Here is a 20,600-nt window from a genome sequence, read left to right as displayed (position 1 = left end):
CAACCCTCAGTGTCGCGCCCGCACTGGACCGGGACCGGCCACGGGATCGCAACCCTCGGTGTCGCTCCCGCCCCTCGCTCAGCCAGTGAGCGGCCTGTCTGTATGTGGGATCCGAACCCTCGGCGGGAGCGCCACCGTGCTTCCCAAGCGGCGCACTACAGCAGTGCGCCACCGGGTCGGCCTGAAAGAGCATTTTTTAAAAGTAGTGTTTCAAAGCCAAGTCATCAGGTGTCCTGTGTGGTGGAAGGCATTGCATGTGGGTGACTGGAGTAGTGTGAGCAGGTGGCAGGTCTCAAGGCTTTGCTCTCCTCACTGCTCCTGCAGGTGCTATTTCAGAGTGGAGTGGCAGCCCTGAGAACCATCTTCCCAGGACAGCTACTGAAAAGGCAACCTGGATGGGGGCAGGGGAGGGCAGCCTGATGGTGGATGGTGGATTTCAAGCTGTTACCTCCTTGTTGACCCCATTTCAAAAGCACAGAGATGGTCACAGGAAGAACTGATGGAGCCATGTGGCAAAGGGTTCAGGCTCTAGACCACTCATAAGCTGTATGGTTACTTAAACTCTCTCTCTGAGCCTTAGTTTCCTCATCTGAAAATGGGGGAATAATTCCTATTCCTTGGTTTAAATGCGAAATGCCCATAAAGTGCATTGCTCAGTGCCAGGCCCTGAGTATTTGTTAGTGGTAATTTCTGGTTATCAGCATACATGGTGGGGTTCTGATATAAAGCTCATATGTAGAAGCTAAAAAAAAGTTGATTTCATAGAAGAGTAGAATAGTAGTTACTAGAGGCTGGGAAGGTTAGGGGAGAGGGGAAGGTAGGGAGAGTTTAATCAATGGTGTAGGAAAAATATAGGAAAACGGTTAGGGCTCCCTCGGATGTTCAGAATCTTGCTGAGCATTTGATGTAAATATGCATGTGCACCCAGGTGTTCCTTGGTTATTGCCTAATATAATTGCACATGTACACCCAGCTGTTCCTGGGTTGTCTGACTTGCACCCAGGTGTCCTGGGTTATTAGACTTAAGTATAAAGGACGAGTGGCTCTGATCCACAGGGCCCCCTGCCCCCGGGACACTTGAGGGGGGGGGGGCACAAGGAGGCTGCTACTGCTGCTGGAGGCTGTTGCTGACAGTGCCCACAGGATGTCCCGAAAGGCCACCGCAGCTGCTGATGGAGGCTGCTGTAAGCTGCTGCTGCTGCTGAGGAAGCTGAGGACTGAGCTTGTGTCATCTGCCAATGGCTCCCAGGATCTTTCCCAATTACTTAGCTAGTGGACCTGTGTGTGAGCAAACTTAAATGTGAGGAGTCTGGTGACCCAGCCTGGCATCTGAGGGTCCTGGTTACCCAGCCTGGCATGAGAGGGGTCTAGTGACCCAGTCTGTACAACGGGCTTGAAGGATCTGTGGGCCCTAACTCCTAGCCTAACAAGACTATAAAAATCGGTACAAAAATATGTGTATAGCTAGAGAGGAGGAATAAGTTTGAGTGTTCTATAGCACTGTAGGGTGACAATAGTTAACAACAATTCATTGTATAATTTCAAAAAGCCAGAAGAGAGGATGTTGAATGTTCCTGACACAAAGAAATGACAAACGTTTAAGGTGATGGATATGCTAATTACTTTGATTTGATCATTGCACATTGTGTACATGTATCCACATACCACATTGTATCCCATATGATGTGTCAATTAAAAATAATCTATTGAGTGCATCTCCTAACAGCACTAATGCATCTTTCCTTCAGAACTCCTGTTCAGAAAGTAGCTATAATGTTGTCCTAAAAATTAATTAAGTTATTATCCCCTCTACCTCCTCACCATACAATTGTAAAAGGTTTTTCTTTCATTTCTCTAATGCTATATATTTTACAGCTAAAATTTCCCCAGTGGGTGCAGCTGTAAAAGAGTAAGCTCTCTGACAGCACAACCCAGGCTTAGTTCAGGGAAATGGTTCTTGAGAAGCAATCAGTGGGTATTATCAGCACCCATTTCACCTCAATGTGTCTGATCCCTGACCAAAAAGCTCTCAGCCATTTCGTTCTGGAGGCATTAAATTGTTATTTCCTGGATCTTTCTGATGAAGCCTGTGCTGTACAGCACTGAAAGTGCAGAGTTTAGGTCATGTATGATGTCATCCAGCGGCCCATAGTTATTCACTGGCACCGTCAGTAGCGCTGGTCACACCTGATGTCCTGGGTGGCAGCTGCAAGACTGTCCCTGAGGCTGATTTGCTTTCGGCTTAGGTAGGAGCCTCAGGGCAAAGGCCCAACATAGACTCTCTTGGGAAACAACTTGGGAGTGAGGTACCAGAGTTTACGATCTTATAATAAATCCAAAATTGTATCTTGCAGAACATGCTCTTGGGCAGGTTTGTTTGTCTCTCTTGGAACCCTGGGTGAGCTCTTCCAGTGAGCGTGTGCGTGCATGAGCGCGAGACTGCCCCCATGGGAGGTGGGACGAGGAGGGAGAAGGAGTAAGGGGCTGATATTTCCGTCTAACCAGCTTTCCAAAGGCTTTCCTGGGGAGGGGAGGAAAACCAGCAATGCAACAGCAAAGGAACCCAGAAACATTGCTGGATGTGCTAGGGTTCTATGAGGCATCTGCCACCTGCTGTGCTGTGACAGTTGAGGAGTGGTTGGTTACAGACAGCACAGCCTTGGCATATCAGGGGAAGAGGTGGAGGGGGGCGCACCTGCCTTGAAGGCTGACCTCTCGCTCATTTCCTCCTTCACAACCGGTCATTCCACGGACACTCTGTGCCTGTGCCCAGCGCTGGTCTAGTCAGACCAGATTCTTGCCCTCATTGAGTCTACAGTCTAAGGACAAAGACAACATTTAACAAACAAATCAATTACAGAGCGTGATAAGTGCTCTCAAGGAAATAGAGTTCTGTGATAAAGAAGAGCAAGGGGCAACCTTTCTGAGTGGCTGGAGAAGGCCTCTTCTGAGGCAGGCAGTATAGAGACACGCCCCAGGGTGGCTGCTCATAAACATTCAGAGTGGATCAGCCAAAGTTAAGAGAGTGATCGTGAGCTTTAGAAACTCATTGTCACAGGACAGGAAGCTGATACTACCCCATTTGGCCTTAATTACCTTAGATCCTCCCCCACAGCTGAATATTCCTCCCCTTAGGATAGAGAAACACCCACATCCCAGAACAGCCTATAAACCCTCCCCCTAAGAATCGGGGCATGTGTGTTTCTCCCTCTCAGAGAAGCCCGCACACTTCCGTGGGTGTACCTTCGCTTTATAATAAAGCTCTATTATGTTTCGTTTCTCTGTCCCTCTCTTCCTTTCCTTTCACCAGTCCTGTGAAAGATTTTTCTCTCACAGACCAAGAACCTGGAACTGCTGCCTGGTGACATTTTGTTTCCTGGGTGACATTTCTGTATCTGAAGAGGTTAAAAAGAAGAACTACACACAGTCTCTTTCCTCAGGCACCCATATGCAGACTGCTAAGTTGTGATGTTTCAACATCCTGGTGTGCTGAGTGGCAGGTGACACAGTGATACTGTGATATACTTGAGGTGTGTGAAAAGGAGGACAGAATTCAGAGGGTGACAGGAATCGTGAGAGTCTTGGTAAGTGCTGGAAGGAAGAAAGAGCTGTGAGTGATGGAGGCTCTTGCGACTTTTGTTCCACAAATATGTGGAAGGAATATGTAGTTGTCAGCTGTTGCAGGTAAACTAAAGGAATTTAGAATTACATAGATATTTGGAAGAACTCTCCAACTGTGAGGGTTCTGAGAGGCTTTAATTAGGTTACCAAGGAAAGAAAATAGTTGTCTTTTCTGACCTGGAATTTAGAAAGTGCATCCTATGTGCCAGGGACTGTATTCATTTCATCTCTCATTGCAACTCCATGGGGCAGGTGTCTTTATGACCATTTTATGGAGTCTGAGGCTCATAATGACTTGGTTTGCCCAGTGCCATACAGTGGGTGAATGTTTGGCTTCAAAACCTGTGCTCTTTCCTGTACACCACACTTGCTGATAGGTGATTTTAACAAAAATGCTCAACAATGATCTTTTGGGGGTTTAGTTATTTCCCTTCTTATATTTGTTGGGTTTCCTGTAAAATCCTGCACCCAATGACACTGGTGAAATGCCTGGTGAAGCCTCTTAGGGTCAGGGTCCCCCATCTTGGGCACGGGGCTATTCCTGTGCTCTCCCAACAATCGATGTCTTGTTGAATGTCAATTGAAGGCGTGTGTAAATGAGAACATGCCCCTGCCCCTTCTTCCCCTCAGACTGATGGGGTCCAGGTCTTACCAAGTCACGTAGCTGGGCTCTGCAGATGTGCTCTTTCTTTCTTCCATCTTGCTAGTTTATCCTGGAGAGCAAGAGATATCTGGGTCATCTGAAGACCCAGCATAGGAAATGCTGTGAGTGGGAAACAAGGTTGCTGACTTACTTGTGCATTTTCAAAGAGTTTTATTTTAAATTAGTTGTCAGTATTTTAAAATTGGGAAGTTTCATGTAAAAATCCAAATTTCCATCTCCTTTTGAAAAACCAGAAGTTCTACCACTCTCTGTTGTCTTGTATCTGGCCCTCTTCATCCCTTGCCTTACTTGTTGGCCCTCATAGATACCTGAGTTTGTAACCCCTAAGCTAGAACAAAGCTAATTGACCCAAATGCCCTGCTGATGTTCTGTGCATAGGCACTGGGAGGGCTGTACAGATCACTGAAAGCAAGAGATACTTTTACCTTCCATCTGGGGAGCTTTTAAACTACTCTTACCTGGGCACCACCCTGGGCCAAATGAATCAGTATCTGGTGGTGAGGCCTGTACCACTATTACTTAAAATGCTCCCCAGGTGGTTCTAATCTGCAGCCAAATTAGGAAACTCTGCTTTAGGGTTTCCCCATAAATAGCTCTTCAGTCTTGGGCATCCTTGTCAAAGAAATGGGCTCCTGAAGTCTTGTATGCAAAATTGCTGTTTTTACTCATCTCCCAGCACCTCTTAGGGAGCCCCACTCACCTCGTCCTGACTTGCTCATGTGTACTGGGCCTTTATGACTTTTATGTCCTTGCCTCCAGAGCTAAGGTAAGTTTTTGCAGCATTGTGGATGAGGAAAGAGAGTAGATGAGGAAAGAAGAGAGAATTAGTTAAAATTTCCCCTTTGAAATGCTTCAAACATTGAGACTATCTTATGGCAGATCTTAAGATTCCTAGGAAACAGGTAATGACATTCAGAAGCTACTTGCTCTTTAATGTGCATCCTTGCTTCAGAAATAAAACACATGATAATGAAAAATAAAACAAACCTGACAGCTTTCTTTGAAGTCTTTTTCATCCCCTGAGGAGAAACTTCATTAGCAAGCACTGGGAGAGCTTGGTCTCTGTGGGTATCTGACGACTGCTGTGGGCAAAGCTACAGTTCCGGTCCATTTCAGCCCCCGCTGCCGGGCGCTGGGCAAAGGCCATGTCTGTTGGCGATGGCATCATCCAGGGCTACCCTGGTCAAGAATACAAATGGCAGAAAATGACATTTGCATCTGGGCAAAAAGCATCATAAATGTTCACAGCTGTGGCTCCTCAAGGTCTCTCCTCGCCAGTCAGGCGTGGTGGGTTTTGTGTCCACACAGGGTGAAACCTTTGCTCTGCCATCAGCCAAAAGGCCTTCCTGTTTACCCAGGGAGAAGATCTCTGGGGCATCAAGGCGGATCTCAGTCCAAAGTTTAAAGTCTTCATCAAAACGTGGCCAGTCTCATTTCATATTTAGAAAGTCAATGCTTGCACTTAGAGGCTCAACCTGACATTTTCTCCCAACTTCCAGTGAAAAACAACTTGGTTTTTCAAGGAGCAAGGAGGATCTTGACCATTAGCGAGTATCTTTCATAATGTTTAAACATTTTTTTAGAATTCAAGTTTTATTTTCTCTTCCTCTTTTGCTCCCTCTTTTTCTCTCCTTCTAACTTCCTTCCCGTTTGCCTGGGGACTTAGATCCATCCATTTAAATGATCAGTTTTGTCACCTGCAGAACTGGGAACACAATGATCTGCTCAAAGTGAGTATAATAAGTCTTTCATCAAGGTTTAATGACATTATTATTTTGGGAGCCTATCTCTGCATGCCAGGTGCTCTTGGAAAGCTCCTTGAGGTATACTCAAATGAGGAGAAAATGGAAATCTCTGCTGACCTGAGAGTGACTGGACTTTACCATTTATACTGGGTCAGCTGTGGAGCTATTTGTATTTTACAAGGGAAAGGTATTGGAATTCTAAAAAACTTGGCCTTGGAGATCTTTATAGGGCAAAGTGTGCTTCCTGACACCTCACTAGATGAGGCAAAGATCCCCTCAACAATGGTCCTCAACCAGGAGGTTATGATAGTCAGGTTATATCAGAAACACTTGGGGCAACTTTTCAAATTACATGAGCTGAATTGCCCTCCTACATAGAGATCCTGGTACCCCAAATTTTGGGAGTGGGGTATAAGCATATATACAGGAAAATTTCCAGTTGATTCTGATACTTCCACCCCAGTGGGAACCACTTCCCTAAGGGTAAATTTAAGAGTCTGTTTTCACGTTTGATGCACAATATGCCAGAGATTTGTGGTCTTGTAGAATGTCATTTGATAAATTTAGGTTGACAAGAGAAGAGTACTGACATCAGCTTTCCTGTGTGATGCCTGGGGTAGCTCTGAAGAAGCCTTATCTTGGCCAGCCTCTTGCCAGGAACTCCTTTCCCTTCTCGGCTCAACCAAACAATTCCACCCTTCAAAGCCCAGCTAACATTATGACCTACCGTTTCAATTGCCCCAGCCTGAAGACTTTGCCTTCTGTGCACTTTTAATTCACTCATTGTCTGGATGATTTATTTAACAATTCAGTTAGCAATTGATATCCTAGCTTTTGTTTCAGTTGAATGCAATTTGTCTAATATTGCCATTTAATCTTTCACTTATTTTGGTCTAGTGGCAATAGCAATGATCTAAGTTTTAGTTCTGGCTGTACTTCTGATTATCCTAGGCAAGGTGTTTAACCTTTCTGGGCCTCAGAGCCCTGGTTATAAATTCCACAATTCTCTTTCTTACCTTACCACTCAAGCTTAGTTTCTTACATGATTCTTGTTGATTTTATTTTCTTTTTGACAGAGTCATTGTGGTAGGCAGTTTCTAACATTGTTCCTAAAGATCTCTGTGTCCTGGTAGTCACACACCCTTGTGTAATCTCTGACCTTGGGTGTGGGATGGGCCCAGTACATAGAACATGACAAAAGTGAAGAAATGTCACTTCTGTGATTATGTTAGAAGAGATTGTGACTTCTATTTTGCTGGCAAATTCTCCAAATCTCTCTGCGTGCTTGGTCTGATGGAGAGGGCCACCCTCTGAGGGTGGCCTCTGGTCAAGAATCAGCAAGTAATCGAGGCCTCAGTCCTACAGCCTGTGAAGAACTGAATCTTGCCAACAACCACTGCATTATGGTGGAAGTGGATCGGGCCCCATTTGAACCTTGAGATGTCTGTAGCCCCAGTCAATGCCCTGTAATTGCAGTCTTGTGAGAGACCCTTGGCTGACACATTGATTAGAGTCTCAGGACAGATTCTAAAGCAGAGGGCCCAGCTAAGACATGATTGTATTTCTGACCCACAGAAATGATGAGATACCAAATGTGTGTTGTTTTAGGCCACTAAGTTTTGAAGTAATTTGTTATGAAGCAATATATAACTATGAAATGGGTTGATGGTCATACAGATGTCTACCTTTATTGGCCAGTGTATTAGTCTGTTTCTATTGCTTATAATACTGGAAACTGGGTAATTTACAAAGAAATGAAATTTATTTCTTACAGTTTGGAGGCTGGGAAGTCCAAGGTCCAGGGAACACATTGGTTGAGGGCTGCCTTCTTGTTGGGAAGTCTACAGAGTCCTGTGGCAATCAGGCTATCACATCACATATGGGCTGAGCAAGAGTGAGCTAAGCTTCTAAATCACCCTCCTTATAAAGCCATCAGAATCACGCCCATTACCACGCATTAAACCATCAATAGATTAATCCTTCCATGAGAGTATGGTCTAGACAATCTAATCACCTCTTAAAGGCCCCACCTTTCAATTACCATAATAGGATTTTCCATCCTCTTAACATCGCTACAGTGGGGATTAAGTTTCCAATATATGAAACTTTAGGGGACGAATTTAACCCATAGCAGCCAGATTAGGCTTAATTATGGTGCAAAAACAAATGATCCCAAAAGCTCGTGGTTTACATCCTCAAAAATTTATTCCTTATTCACACTATACATCTATTGAAAGTTGGATGTAGCTGTGCTGAACATTTTCTTTCCTCCAGAACCCTCCAGTACTCAGGCCGACAAAGCCTCTATCTGGAACATTACAAATCATTCTGGAAGAGGAAAAAGAGAGCAGGATGTATTAGCCCATTTCTGTTGCTTATAACAAAATACCTGGAACTTGGTAATTTATAAGAAAATAAAATTTATTGCTTAGTTTCAGAGGCTGGGAAGTCCAAAGTCCAGGAAACACATTTGGTGAAGGCTTTGGTGGTGGCAACAGTGACCCAGGAATCTCACATGGCAGAAAATGGCAGAGCAGAGAGAATAACCTCTCATGTGCTCTTCTTTTAAAGCCCTCAGAGCCACGCCCCTGGCCACCATTATTAATCTGTTCACTATGGCATCAATCTATAATCTAATCACCTCTTCAAGGCCCCACCTTTTAGTTACCATAATAGGATTTTCCACCCTCAACAGTTACAGTGTGAATTAAGCTTCTAATATATGAACCTTGGGGACACAACTCAATCAATCCACAGTATATTAAAGCTTCCCCATGGAAAGGACACATCACATGTCTTCTTGTATTTCACTGGCCAAAGCTAATCACATGGTCATGTATGAGTTCAACAGGGCCCCAAAGTATAATCCTCCTCTAGGGAGGGGCAATACATATTTGTGAACAGTAACACAGTGTACCATATACCACCATACATTGGGTCAGAAGGAGTGGTAGCCACAAACTGCCCTGACATATGGAAAAGAGAAGGGAGAGCTCATATCCTCAGAGTGATGTGTGTAGCAGTCCCAGAGTCATCTGAGAGAGGAGAGTATTATTGAAGACCTACTTTTCCTAGAGAAAGGTGAAAAATTAAGGGAATATGGGGCACTAAAGGAAGTTGAAGCTTTTTCCATCCCATAATCTTTGTTCTCACATCTCTAAGATCCCCCGAAACAGTGAACTTTCTATGGTAATGTAGCTTCAAGACATATTCCCAAACCCCTCTTCTGATTGGTTGGATTGCCTTCCCTAAATTCTCTAAGCTGCTTCTGTATAGAAATATAAATGCCTCCTTTGTCTACAATCCTGTTCATAAAGTTAAACTGGGTTTTCAAACAACTGTCTTGTAGCAGTCAACTAATAGGAGAGGAAAACTTGACACGTGACCTTGGGCAAGCCTGTCATTCTCCGGGCTTCAGTCTTCTCAAAGTCCCACTTTAATCTTGCCATCTGAGTAATAAATACAGTCCCTGTGGGCTTTCTGCGAATGTTGAAGGAGCTTAAGGAATGATTGCTAGCCCACTCACATCAGAGGCCATGCCAGGCTGGCTTTAGGGAGGAAGCTTGATGGGAAGTGCAGAGATCTGATTGCCAATATATCTAGCTTGCAGAGCTTGAGAAGTCACTCTGCCCTAGCTGGTAAGCCATGCCAAGACGATGGCTCTATTGCTAAAACCAGAACCAGATTAAACTTCTGCCTGATGCATGGCAGATAAATGTCAGGGTCAGAGATCCCCTAAGAAATAAAGGAACAACTAATTTTTGATCCTTCTTCCTATAAAATATACGTTTGCCCTCAGGCCCTGCCTTTTTGGATCATGCCAGATGGTATTTTGTTTCTCCTGAGGTTATAGTTTATGTCAAAAGCAATATACTTCACTTAGATGATTTCTGAAGGAAGCATAGAAGAATCCAAGAATTGTAGTTTTAAAAGTGACCTTAGATGCCATTGAAGCCAACCCCCGGCCCAGCACAGGAATCACTTCCTCATGTCTATGATCTAGGCCATCAAACACTCTGGAAATTGGTAATCAGGGGCAGATTTTAAACTTCTCAGGATTCTGTAGGATGTGATCATGTTTTAGTTTTCTTTCTGTATTGCACCATGGAGACTGAGGGAAAAGCAATACAGTATAAGTCTGTTGCAAGACTGTGGTCACAATACCTCTTTCTAGTGACACAGAAAGTTTTGCATTTGGGAAAATGTTTCCATTTTGCAACTGAAGTGCTCTTAGTTGTCAGAGGAATGGGTGAGAGGCCATATAGTCCACACTCCAGAAATCATACTTCTGAAGCTGACTAGCTGTGGAACAATTTTATGCTTCTCTGGCACATTTTCCCACCTCATACAAGATGAAAATGGTGTTTCTAAATAGCAAATTGGCAGTGCTTCTAAACTGCTTGGTGAATCTATTCTATGATAGATTCGCCACTTATTGAATGGTTATCTAGTTAGTGTCTACATGTTATCTTTTATTTCATAGCAACTAACTTTCCCCCACAAGTCTGTGTATCAGGCACCATGCTAAATACTGGGAATACCAAGGTGATTAGATATATTCTCTGCCCTCAAGGATCTCTTTGTTTAGCAAGTGTGATAGACATAAGATTATGTGATGTAATACATTAGGTGTGTTAATGAATATATATATATAAATCTATAGAAACAAAGGCAAGGCAGACCTGGTGGTGTGATGGAGCAGTGGATGAGAAAGACTTCAGATAGGATGAGTCTTGCAGCATGAGTTTTTCAGATGTTCAAGGCTTGGCAAGAACATTTAAGGCATAGGGAAGGGCATGGGTAAAGGCAGAGACAAGTGGTAGCTGTTAATGATATTCCACAATATATGCCTTCTAGGCACCCGGTAATCCTGCACTTCTTAGTCCCTTTTACTTTGGTGGAGCCATGTGACTAGTTCAGGCAACACGTTGGAAGCAAAAGTGAAGTATCACTTCTGGGCCAAAGATTTTAATTGCTCATTAAAAACTGCCCAAAGCTCTTCTTTCCCTCTGGAACAAAACCAGCAACTTCAGAGATGGTGGATGTTCTGTCAGTCTGGATCCCTGAGTGACCATGATGAATAGAGCACTCCATTAACTCTTGATGCATGTGTAGTGTGAGTGAAAAATATATCTGTGCTCTTTTCAAGTCACTGAAATTTTGGGATTGTTTGTTAACAGCAACAAAACCTAGTCTATTCTTCTAATTCAGTGCAAAATTAAGAAATTATATGGTGTACTTGCAAAATGAAATATGTTTGATGGGGCTGGTTGTGAGTGGAGGAAAATGAGATGGAAATATGGGACAGGACCATATTATGAGACACTTTGACACCATTCTGAGAAGTTAACTTGAACATGTAGGCAACGAACGAACAGTCACTGAAGGATTCAAAATTGCTCTCTATTAAGTCAGTGGTTAATCTCTTGGGGCATTCTAATTGGCTGTTTTAGTGCTAATCCTACACTTCCTGTAAGTGTCATCTGGATCCAGACAAGTTAGAGGAGTAGATGGGGACAACTGTGGCGTAAGAAGTGTAGGCCAGGCAGGCCACTCCTTTGGCTGCACTCCAGCAAGATGCGCTGTGCTGGGAGCCAGAGAAAGGTTTCCTTGTCCCAGGAAAGTATCTCTTGGTTAGTGATACCTGCCTATACCTGACAGGAGCCACTTTTCTTAGGCTAGGCTGTTAAGGTAAAAAATCTTGCTTTTGAAATTCTACCCACTCTCTAAGACCCAGCAGCTCATCCAAAGGATGCCATTTTTTCATGAGGCTTCCCCTCTCTACAGGGAATTAGTCTGACTTCTCTGGGATGCTACCCTTTCTCTATTAGGGCCTTCACCTCAATGAGTTGTTATGTTATGGGTATTTGTGGACATCACCAGACCCAAAGATTCTCAAGAGCAAGAACTGATCTGGATTATCTCAGCAGTCCTCATAGTACTTAGAAGTGCTGTGAATGTGTGGGGCACCCAGATTTTTAAAAATTGAATCTTGAAATTGAAAGCCTTTCTTTTAGTTAAAAACTTAAAGAAGATTAATGGAAAGCTTTGTCTAATTTCCCCTGCTTTGTTCCTTCACAGGCTGTCTGTAAAGCACATATTCTTTTTTACTACATCTCCAGCACCTCCCTGTTCAGCTCCAACTCCAAGTTTCCTTTACTTGCCCATCATTTTCTTCCAGATAGTGGTAAAAATGTTTAGTTAGAACACAGTGAATATCAGTTCCTTTGGAAGCCTATGGATTGAAAGTTGGTAAACAGAAGATGAATGTCAATGGGAAATAATCTCTTCTGGAGGCAGGGAGGGTGGAGAAGAGATGAAGTAGAAGTGAACAGGGTGCCCCCTAAGAGATACAAATGTATACCTAAGAGAACAGTGATGTTTAACTTGGAGGAAAGTACAGCTAACACAAGTAAAGAGACACAATCTTAAATACAAATATTTAAGAAGTTAATGAAACACGTTTTACCATTAAACAAGACTTGGTGGTGGTGCAGGAAAGGAGAGGGGTGAATGGATAACAAAATAGTCTCACATTGAGTAATATGACAACCTAAAAGGCCAGGGTTATTCTGGGTTATAAAGGAAAAGAAATTATTCAAAATTGAAGAAGTGAGGAAGAGAAAAATACTGGAGTTTGGGGAAAAACCTCAGCAACATCATTTTGGTGTCTAATTCCATGACCTTCTTATTATCTAACATCTTAGGGCTCTTGAGTTCTCATTTAGTAATATTGACTAGCCCCTATACTTTAAGGTTCTTTTCTGATCCCAAATGAGGAAGATTGTTCTCTTGCCAAGTCACAAATCAATTAATGCATTATTTTTTTATAGTGAAAGGTTCAGAACTCCAATATATAGACATGATTAAGAAGAGGTTTCCTCAACTTAAAAAAAATTTTTTTTCTCAGATAGCCATATGTTATGAGTATATCTTAACTGGCACTAGTTTCTTGGCTCTCTGCTAGTAAGATTTCTCTACCTGAGCTATTTCAAAGAGCAGAACTGGAGATCTACTCTATCTTAGGAGGGGTGGTTAAGAGAGGCTTGCCCACTGTAAATCTCCATAGACACATCCTGGTCATTGCTTCTCTTTTCTATATCTGGAATGAGAAGCAGTGATTAAATCCAATTATGACTTTATGGCTTAGGGACATCAAAGGTGAGCTTTTCCCCTTCCCCCGATAGGGTATTAGAAAGTAACAAGAATACATAAATTCTCCTGATAGGGCATGATGTCAGGACTATGGAACATCTCATGATTTTCTTCCTTCTCTAGTTATAACTTACATAAGTGCCTAAGCTTTACTGTAACAAGATTCCTAAAGACAGTTTATAAAGTTATTCTGTTCAAGATGAAAAAAGCATTGTGATATGTACGTGACCAGGATACCCCTGACTTGCTACACAGGATAGTCTAAGAATTCTTTCCCTAACCCCTCAACTAAATGTAAAGTTCTCCTTAGATGGAAATGATAACACCAACCCAGCATCAGCATGATTTGGATTTCTGAGTTATTTTTCCAATAGAAGTGGCACACAGGGAAAGCTATTATTTGTATCTGGGTAGAACAAAATTTGAGAGAAAGTATTGCATTGGAAATATCCACATCCTTGTGGAAGGATGGGCTAACATCTTATTTGGGGTTATTTTTCTTCTGAAGCTTAGAGTTTTTAAGATCACTGCAGATGGTTTTTAAAATGAGTGCCAGTGTGTCTCTGTTTAAATTTTGTGCAGAACCAAAGGGTATGTATGAAAGGCAGAGGTGGGGGAGGTGTTAGATACATTTTCAAGTTGAAACCCCGAAGCAAACTATTTTGATCTGTTAATATGTGTACTATTTATTAGAAGAGATATTACTTCTTGAATTGCTTCCTAGTGTGCATTTGAGTAACAATTAAATACTTGATAATTGAAGTAGCCAGATACAGAAAATGTATTAACTATCTCAGTGATCAACATCAGCTGCTAAGCAATAAATTTGTGGGAGAATAAAGTGGCGGATACTTTTGACTGAGTTTTCACTGACATTTAAATTGAGATTTAGATGACAAGGTGCAGTGAGCCATTTGGAGATGCAAGAGGACCTTTCCAGGTAAGGTAAGTACAAAGGCATTAAAGTAGGGATGCGATTGGCCTGCTAGAAAACCAGAAGGAAAGCCAGCGAGGCTGAAATAGATGGGTCTGGGGTAGAGTGGTAGGACATGAAGTTGGGGGTGGGGGCAGATCATGTAACAGCTTGTAAGTCAGGGTGAGGAATATAGATTCAATGCTTAGTAAGATGGGTGGTGAATGTTGGATTAGTGGAAGGCAAGAGAAAATGGGGTGGGGATTAAGGTGCAGACATTAAGTAGGCTGGGGCAGCTGTCCAGAACTGGGGTGTAGTAGTGGATGGATTCAGGGCAGCTGAGGGAAAGATGATGTGGTTAAAGAAGAAGCCAGGTGGACAAACAGGTGGGATAGGTCTTTAGGTCTAAGTGGAAAAGTGTCACTTCTTCTACAAGAATTTTCATTTGCATTTAGGTGATAAGAATCCTAACCTTAAAAAACAAAACACAGTGTCATTGCAAGTCACTGAGGTCCTGGCTCATCACTGATTCTGATCTTTGTAGGTATTTCCACAATAAGGGATCTGCAGTTCTTCACCCCTTTACTTTCTTTCCAGGCTTCTTGGATAACAGGCATGAATAGTGGGTAGAAGGGGTTTCGGGATGGTTTAATTTGCCCTGAGGAGAAACCAAGATACTGCACATAGTATCTGGGTAGCCTCAAAGTTCCAAGGGGAGTGACAGGAAGGCTTAGTGTTTATTGTGCCAGGGGCCAGGAGTTTTACATACCTAATCTCTGCTTTCATCCTCCTGGTAACTTTGTGAGGTGCATCTTTCTAATCCCAGTTTTACAAAAGAACAAGCTGAGGCTCAGAGAGGTTCTTCATTTTGGTCAATGTCATATCGTTTGTACATGGTGGAGCCAGGACTGGAACCAGAGTCCGGTTCTCTGCACTCCCTATACCGCCGACTCCGGGTTAGTCTGTTTCCCTTCTCTTCTCATTATTACGATACAGACGCCATCAAAGAACCCATCGTGGAGAGCGTCACGATTTCTCTTTCTTTTACGTACCGTTTGCCTCCCCTATCCCACAGGTGCCTAGTACGGTGCTCGGCAAACATGCCTGCCTGGAGCCAACACTTCCTTCTTGCGGCCACCCTTCGCACTAGGGTGAGCGGCAAGGCAGGGCTGGCGAGGTGGACGGTGCTGCGGCCACCACCGCTAGGTGATGGGAAGCGACTCTTCTGCCTGTGCATTGCCCCGAAGGCATTTTCACATCCCAGCCCCTCCCGCTCGCCAGCTCTCACCCCTCGCCCCTCCGCTTCAGCCCAGGCCCCTTGGGGAGCGTCCCTCGCCGCGGGGCCGACAGCATTCGGGGGCGCGGGGTCCTGTTCCCTGCTCTTTAGCCCATCTGTGCGCAGAGCCTCGCTCTCACCCCTCGCCCCTCCGCTTCAGCCCAGGCCCCTTGGGGAGCGTCCCTCGCCGCGGGGCTGACAGCATTCGGGGGCGCGGGGTCCTGTTCCCTGCTCTTTAGCCCATCTGTGCGCAGAGCCTCGTTCCCGGGCGCCTGAGCCCGGCGGGCATTGACGTCAAGCGGTGGCGGAACGCTGCCGACAGACGGTTGACCCAGGCCCTCCTCCACACCCCCTTCCTTCCTCGCCCCCTCCCTCTCCCCACACCGGGGCTCCGGTTCCTTATAAAAGGCGGGAGCGCGGGGTGCCCAGCAGCGACGAGTTTCAGCACCATGGAGAGCCCCCGCCTGCGGCTGCTGCCCCTCCTGGGCGCCGCCCTGCTGCTGCTGCTGCCGCCTCTGCTGGGCGCCCGTGCCCAGGAGGACCCCGAGCTCCAGCCCCGAGCCCTGGACGTCTACTCGGCCATGGAGGACGCCTCGCACGAGAAGGAGCTGGTCGGTATCCCCCTCGCCCCGGACCCCCCGGACTGCCGCGCGGCCCCTTCTTTGCACGCGTGGCCCCTCTCCCCTACGCCACTCTTAGAGTCAGGGCGCGGGGCGCTGAGCGCAAAGTCTGGGCACCCGCTGCCATCCGGAGGTCGTCTCGAGCCCACGGGCTCCAGGCAGCCTGTAGAGCGAATCCCTCGTCCCGGCCCTTCTCAGTAACAGGAGCCTCAGCGGCTCGGGGACCTGAGGTCAGTACCTGGGACAGCGCTCGCTGACTTTCCGCCCCTCCAACATCCCCTTTGTCCGCGGAGTTGCACCCCGGAGCGTGTGGGTCCGGGGCTCCCCACGCTAGGCTGGAAGTGAGCACCTGGGCTGGGCTCGCAGCCCAGGCGGCAACTTCGGGGCGGTGTGTTGCAGATCGAAGCGCTGCAGGAAGTCCTGAAGAAGCTCAAGAGTAAACGCATTCCGATCTACGAGAAGAAGTACGGGCAAGTGCCCATGGTAAGGCTTTGGGGTAACCTCCCACTTTTTCCCAAGAGAAAATACACCGCCTTGAATCTTATACATGACTTTCTCCCCAGGATGTGGCTAAATAACTCAGGTAATGGGTTTGCAGAATTCTGTGGGCTCCGCTTTGCTTCTTCTACCACCAGCCCTCGTCCCTTGGTCTCTAAGGGCAAAGGGCAGACTGGCCATTTCGGAGGGTTGAACAGTTGTACCAGAAATGAACTCTAGAATCGTGTGGGAAGCATTCCTGGGAGATGAGCTTTTAGTTTCACCTCAGAAAGAATTCTGAGTTGGAAAAGCCCTTTAATCTACTCAGTTCTTGCTCCCCCAATTTCTTCCTGCCTTCTGGAGCACCACCAGTTCGGTTTTTTTTTTTTTTTTAAATCTAAGTTCTAGAGTCAAAATTATTAAAACAGGGCTGGTCACCTTCCTTGGATAGCTCCGGGTAAACAAACAAACAAACAACAACAACAACAAAAACCAAAACACTCTTTAATCTCACTTCTTGGGATGAGGAAATGGGAAAGCTGGGATCAGGGGTTGAAAGTACAAGTCTACTGTTTATTTCTTAGAAAAAAAGGTCTGGTTGATTTTTCCCCCCTTTGGATGAGCAAGAAAAGGAGCCAAGAAATGTGTTTCCCCAAAAAGTGTAAGAAAGTAGGAGGGGGCCAATAATTTAAAGTACTTTTGAAAAATGTCCTGTTACTGAAATTACAAGCACAAGGCTCCCTGTGTTTCAGGCCTTACTATACTCAGACCTCTGGTGATGTTGATGGGGTCCAGTCGTCCCTCTCAAGAGGCAGAAATTGTGTTGATGGGGAGACTTGCCCGTTGGGAGCCTGGGTTTGCTCATACCAGATGACAACACGTTGTGTTGTTTGCAGTGCGATGCTGGAGAGCAGTGTGCGGTGAGAAAAGGAGCAAGGATCGGGAAGCTGTGCGACTGTCCCCGGGGAACCTCCTGCAATTCCTTCCTCCTGAAGTGCTTGTGAAGGGGCGTCTATCCTCTTCCATACGTCTCCACTCCCCCTACGTTCCCTGAGAGGACCACACCTTCATCCCTGAAGTTTTGGCTTTAGCAGCAAATAAAGTTTGCATTTCCCTCTGAGGGTGAAGGGGCTCTTTTTCCTGCTGTTTCAAAATAAAAAATACATTAGATGTGAAGGATAATGCCTTGTATGGTGTTGGTGCGTGTGCAAATTATTCTTTTCTTATTTGTCTGACAAACTCTTGTGTAATTTTGTGTAAAGGGGAATTTTGCTTTGAAAATTGTATTTTTGTATGTGGCATGGCAGAATGAAAATTAGATCTAGTTAATCGTGGTAGATGACATCACAACCTGGAAAATAAATCACCCTAAGCAACACAAACCTGAAGCATGTATAAATTATACATAATAAAGTGTTTTTGATAATTGCTCATAGTGCATTGTTGTTTCTACATAAGTAACTTAAGTAGGCATGATGAGATTAATCATGCTGTTGTTTTCAAAGATAAATATTTTAAAAATAGCAGTCTGTTGGGAGAGCATACCTTAGCTCCAAGGAGTTTTGGTCATTAATTAGGAGTTTGCCACACCAGCTTTGGTATACTCTATTTTTCTTTGATTGTAGTAGGGTAGGTTCTGTGTAAGAGTGAGTGAGTGTGTGTGTGTGTGTGTGTGTGAGAGAGAGAGAGAGAGAGAGAAGTTGAAGATGGTTGGAGTTGAGGTGATACAATTTTGTTTATTAAAACCTTTAGCTAGACCCGTTAACTTTAAGTAAGACCAATAAAAGCCAAATTGTTTCAGACTTTAACCACATTAAAAGCAAATTGAAAAATCAGAATTTTTGTTTTGGCAACTCCTTTGTTAGAAAACATACATTGATTTTAATAAAAGACTCTTTGGTGTTTGGTGTTTGTTTAAAAAAGAGAAAACTGCTATGTCAGGTGCTGTAAGGATGTGAGACCCATCCATTCCCAGTGGTAAATATATAATCTTAGAAAAATTCTCTGCTCAAGGACAAACAGTCGTCTTAGTAAATAGTTTTGTGGGGGACAAATAATAATTTATGGGAGAAAATTCAACTCAAGAAATACAAAAATATTAAATGTAAAGTTTAATTACCTTTAATATTCTGGGTGCGTACCTGAGGTCACATTTCCAAAGGTGTAAACCAGACTAAGCAACATTTAAGAAGCAGTACTGTGAGAGGAAAAAAATGCTAACAGCTTCTTAATCCAAACTCAAGAGGCACCTACATAACTGTAGAATTTATAAGGTTCCTCTACTGATTCAAGGGAGATAGGATATGTTGATAGAAAATATTCTCATACACAATTACCATTTGCAATTTTTTTTATTGTTACTATGAGTGTGTCTAATCTTCCTAATCTTGCAAGGTAGGTATTATTACCATTTTTCAGAGTAGAAAACTGAAGCCAAAAATATTATGAAATTTGCTTACATCATACATTCTTAATTCATGATTTTGGCTTTAATCCCTTTGACTCCAAATATTTGTCTTTTCCCTCCATGTCACTCTGGGCATTCAACAGGCTGTTTGGCCTCCCAAATTCCCCAGAAAGCAAGCACTTCTTTCTTTAAGAGAAATTAGCTCGCTGGGGGCTGACGTGTGCTTTTTGGGGGTCACATCTCTATTTCAATTCCCCTATGACAGGCCAGTTTGTGATTAAGATGTGGCATGTTTTAATCTCTAAAAATTGCAAAGAATCATTTAATGGTTTCACGGTATGCTACTTTTTCAAAAATAATTTCAGTTAAAAATCCTAATCTTCTTGAGCCCCTTAACTGTTCTTATCTGTGTCAGTTCTTAATAAATCAGACCAGGAAATTGCTTTAGTCATTGATTAGTGCATATGCAAAACCCTCAGGGATAACACTTAGAACCAGTTTCTATTTCTGCCTGGAATGCTTCCCCCAAAGCAAGAGATGTTGGAGGAATTTGTAGTTCAAACAAAGGAATATGAATTCTGCTCTAAACCCCTTTAACTTGTCCCCCTGGCCCCTACTTCTACTATATCAACACTCTTTTCTTGTTTAATAAGACTAAAGGGTATGGACTAGTGATTATGGGGGATTGGTGATGGAAAATCTGTAGGCTGGATATGAAAAGACTTTTTCCAAAAATTTTGTCTGGGGACCCAGATTATCAGTTAATGGTTCTAATGATGTTCTATACTAATGATGTCAACCTTTAATCTTAAATGGCTTTTTAGGAGTAACTTTGCCTTTCCATTTTATCAATATTAGAGCTCCTCTTCAAATAGAATACCTCAGTATGTTTAATGATTGAAGGCCCCTGTGGTAGAGGACAAGAATGTTAATGATTAAGAAAGTTTTAATGAGAAAAGTAATGGCCCACATGTGAGGCCCAGAGACCATCTGAGATTGGCTGAAAGATCATTGCTCTGAGAGCTGACAAGCAGCTACATCTAAAGGTCTGGGGGATATTACAAGGCATAGGAATAATATACCTTGAACAGTGGTTCTCACAGGGGCCTGGAGATGATATATGAAAGTTACTAGATTACTTTTTGCAATTACTCATGACCACTCCCCTTCTCACAGTAATTACTGACATTACATCTCTCACCTTATGCCAGAGTCTGAAGGACTGTGAGGAACACATGATATACCAGTGTACCCTCACCCCCTTCCAATCCTGATAATGCACATCAGAGTTTGGGTATGGGGAACATGGTTAGGGAAGGGGGTTAGGACCGTGTAAAGTAAAATCCTTGGGTCGTCCTGCTAAGCTGCCTCCCTCAGGACCTCTGCAATGCTGAGCTAGTTTCTAATATAGTTCATTAATTGATTCATTCATTCCACACGTTTCTGAGTGCCTTCCATGTGCTAGGTTCTGAGAATACAATGGTGAAGAGAAAATAAGAAACAAATGAAAATTATATGCCATGAGAAATTCTATGAAGAACGTTGTAGGAGTGAATGGTAATATCTGTGCTGAGAGTTGAAGGAGAAAGATCAAGTCATGACAAAGGGGTGGAAGGAGGGAGAAAAAAGGTAGAGTCCTTCAGGCAGAGGACATGACACAGACGGAAGTTCAAAGGCAGGAGAAATGTGGACATGCTTAAGGAACTGAAAAAAGACCATGTA

General features: G+C 43.9%; 1 protein-coding gene across 1 annotated transcript; it reads left to right on the top strand.

The window, feature by feature from the left end:
- Positions 1–15,700: 15,700 nt before the first annotated feature.
- CARTPT (CART prepropeptide) lies at positions 15,701–17,900 on the top strand. Its single transcript, XM_008589397.1, has 3 exons — positions 15,701–15,985; positions 16,394–16,477; positions 17,368–17,900. The coding sequence occupies exons 1-3, from the start codon at positions 15,824–15,826 to the stop codon at positions 17,473–17,475; spliced, it is 354 nt and encodes a 117-aa protein (XP_008587619.1). The 5' UTR covers positions 15,701–15,823; the 3' UTR covers positions 17,476–17,900.
- The last annotated feature ends 2,700 nt before the right edge of the window (positions 17,901–20,600 follow it).

Source organism: Galeopterus variegatus, unplaced genomic scaffold (assembly GCF_000696425.1).
Source record: "Galeopterus variegatus unplaced genomic scaffold, G_variegatus-3.0.2 Scaffold5411, whole genome shotgun sequence".
In the NCBI taxonomy this organism is placed as follows: domain Eukaryota; kingdom Metazoa; phylum Chordata; class Mammalia; order Dermoptera; family Cynocephalidae; genus Galeopterus; species Galeopterus variegatus.
The sequence above is the reverse complement of the archived record's forward strand: the minus strand, read 5'-3'. Positions and strand labels throughout refer to the sequence as shown.

What these genes read in the sequence shown, in the direction of transcription:
- CARTPT (XM_008589397.1), top strand. Translation starts at nt 15,824, where the DNA reads ATGGAGAGCCCCCGCCTGCGGCTGCTGCCCCTCCTGGGCGCCGCCCTG. An exon ending in CCTCGCACGAGAAGGAGCTG is followed by an intron (nt 15,986 to 16,393) that starts GTCGGTATCCCC and finishes GGTGTGTTGCAG; the next exon opens with ATCGAAGCGCTGCAGGAAGT. An exon ending in AGTACGGGCAAGTGCCCATG is followed by an intron (nt 16,478 to 17,367) that starts GTAAGGCTTTGG and finishes TGTTGTTTGCAG; the next exon opens with TGCGATGCTGGAGAGCAGTG.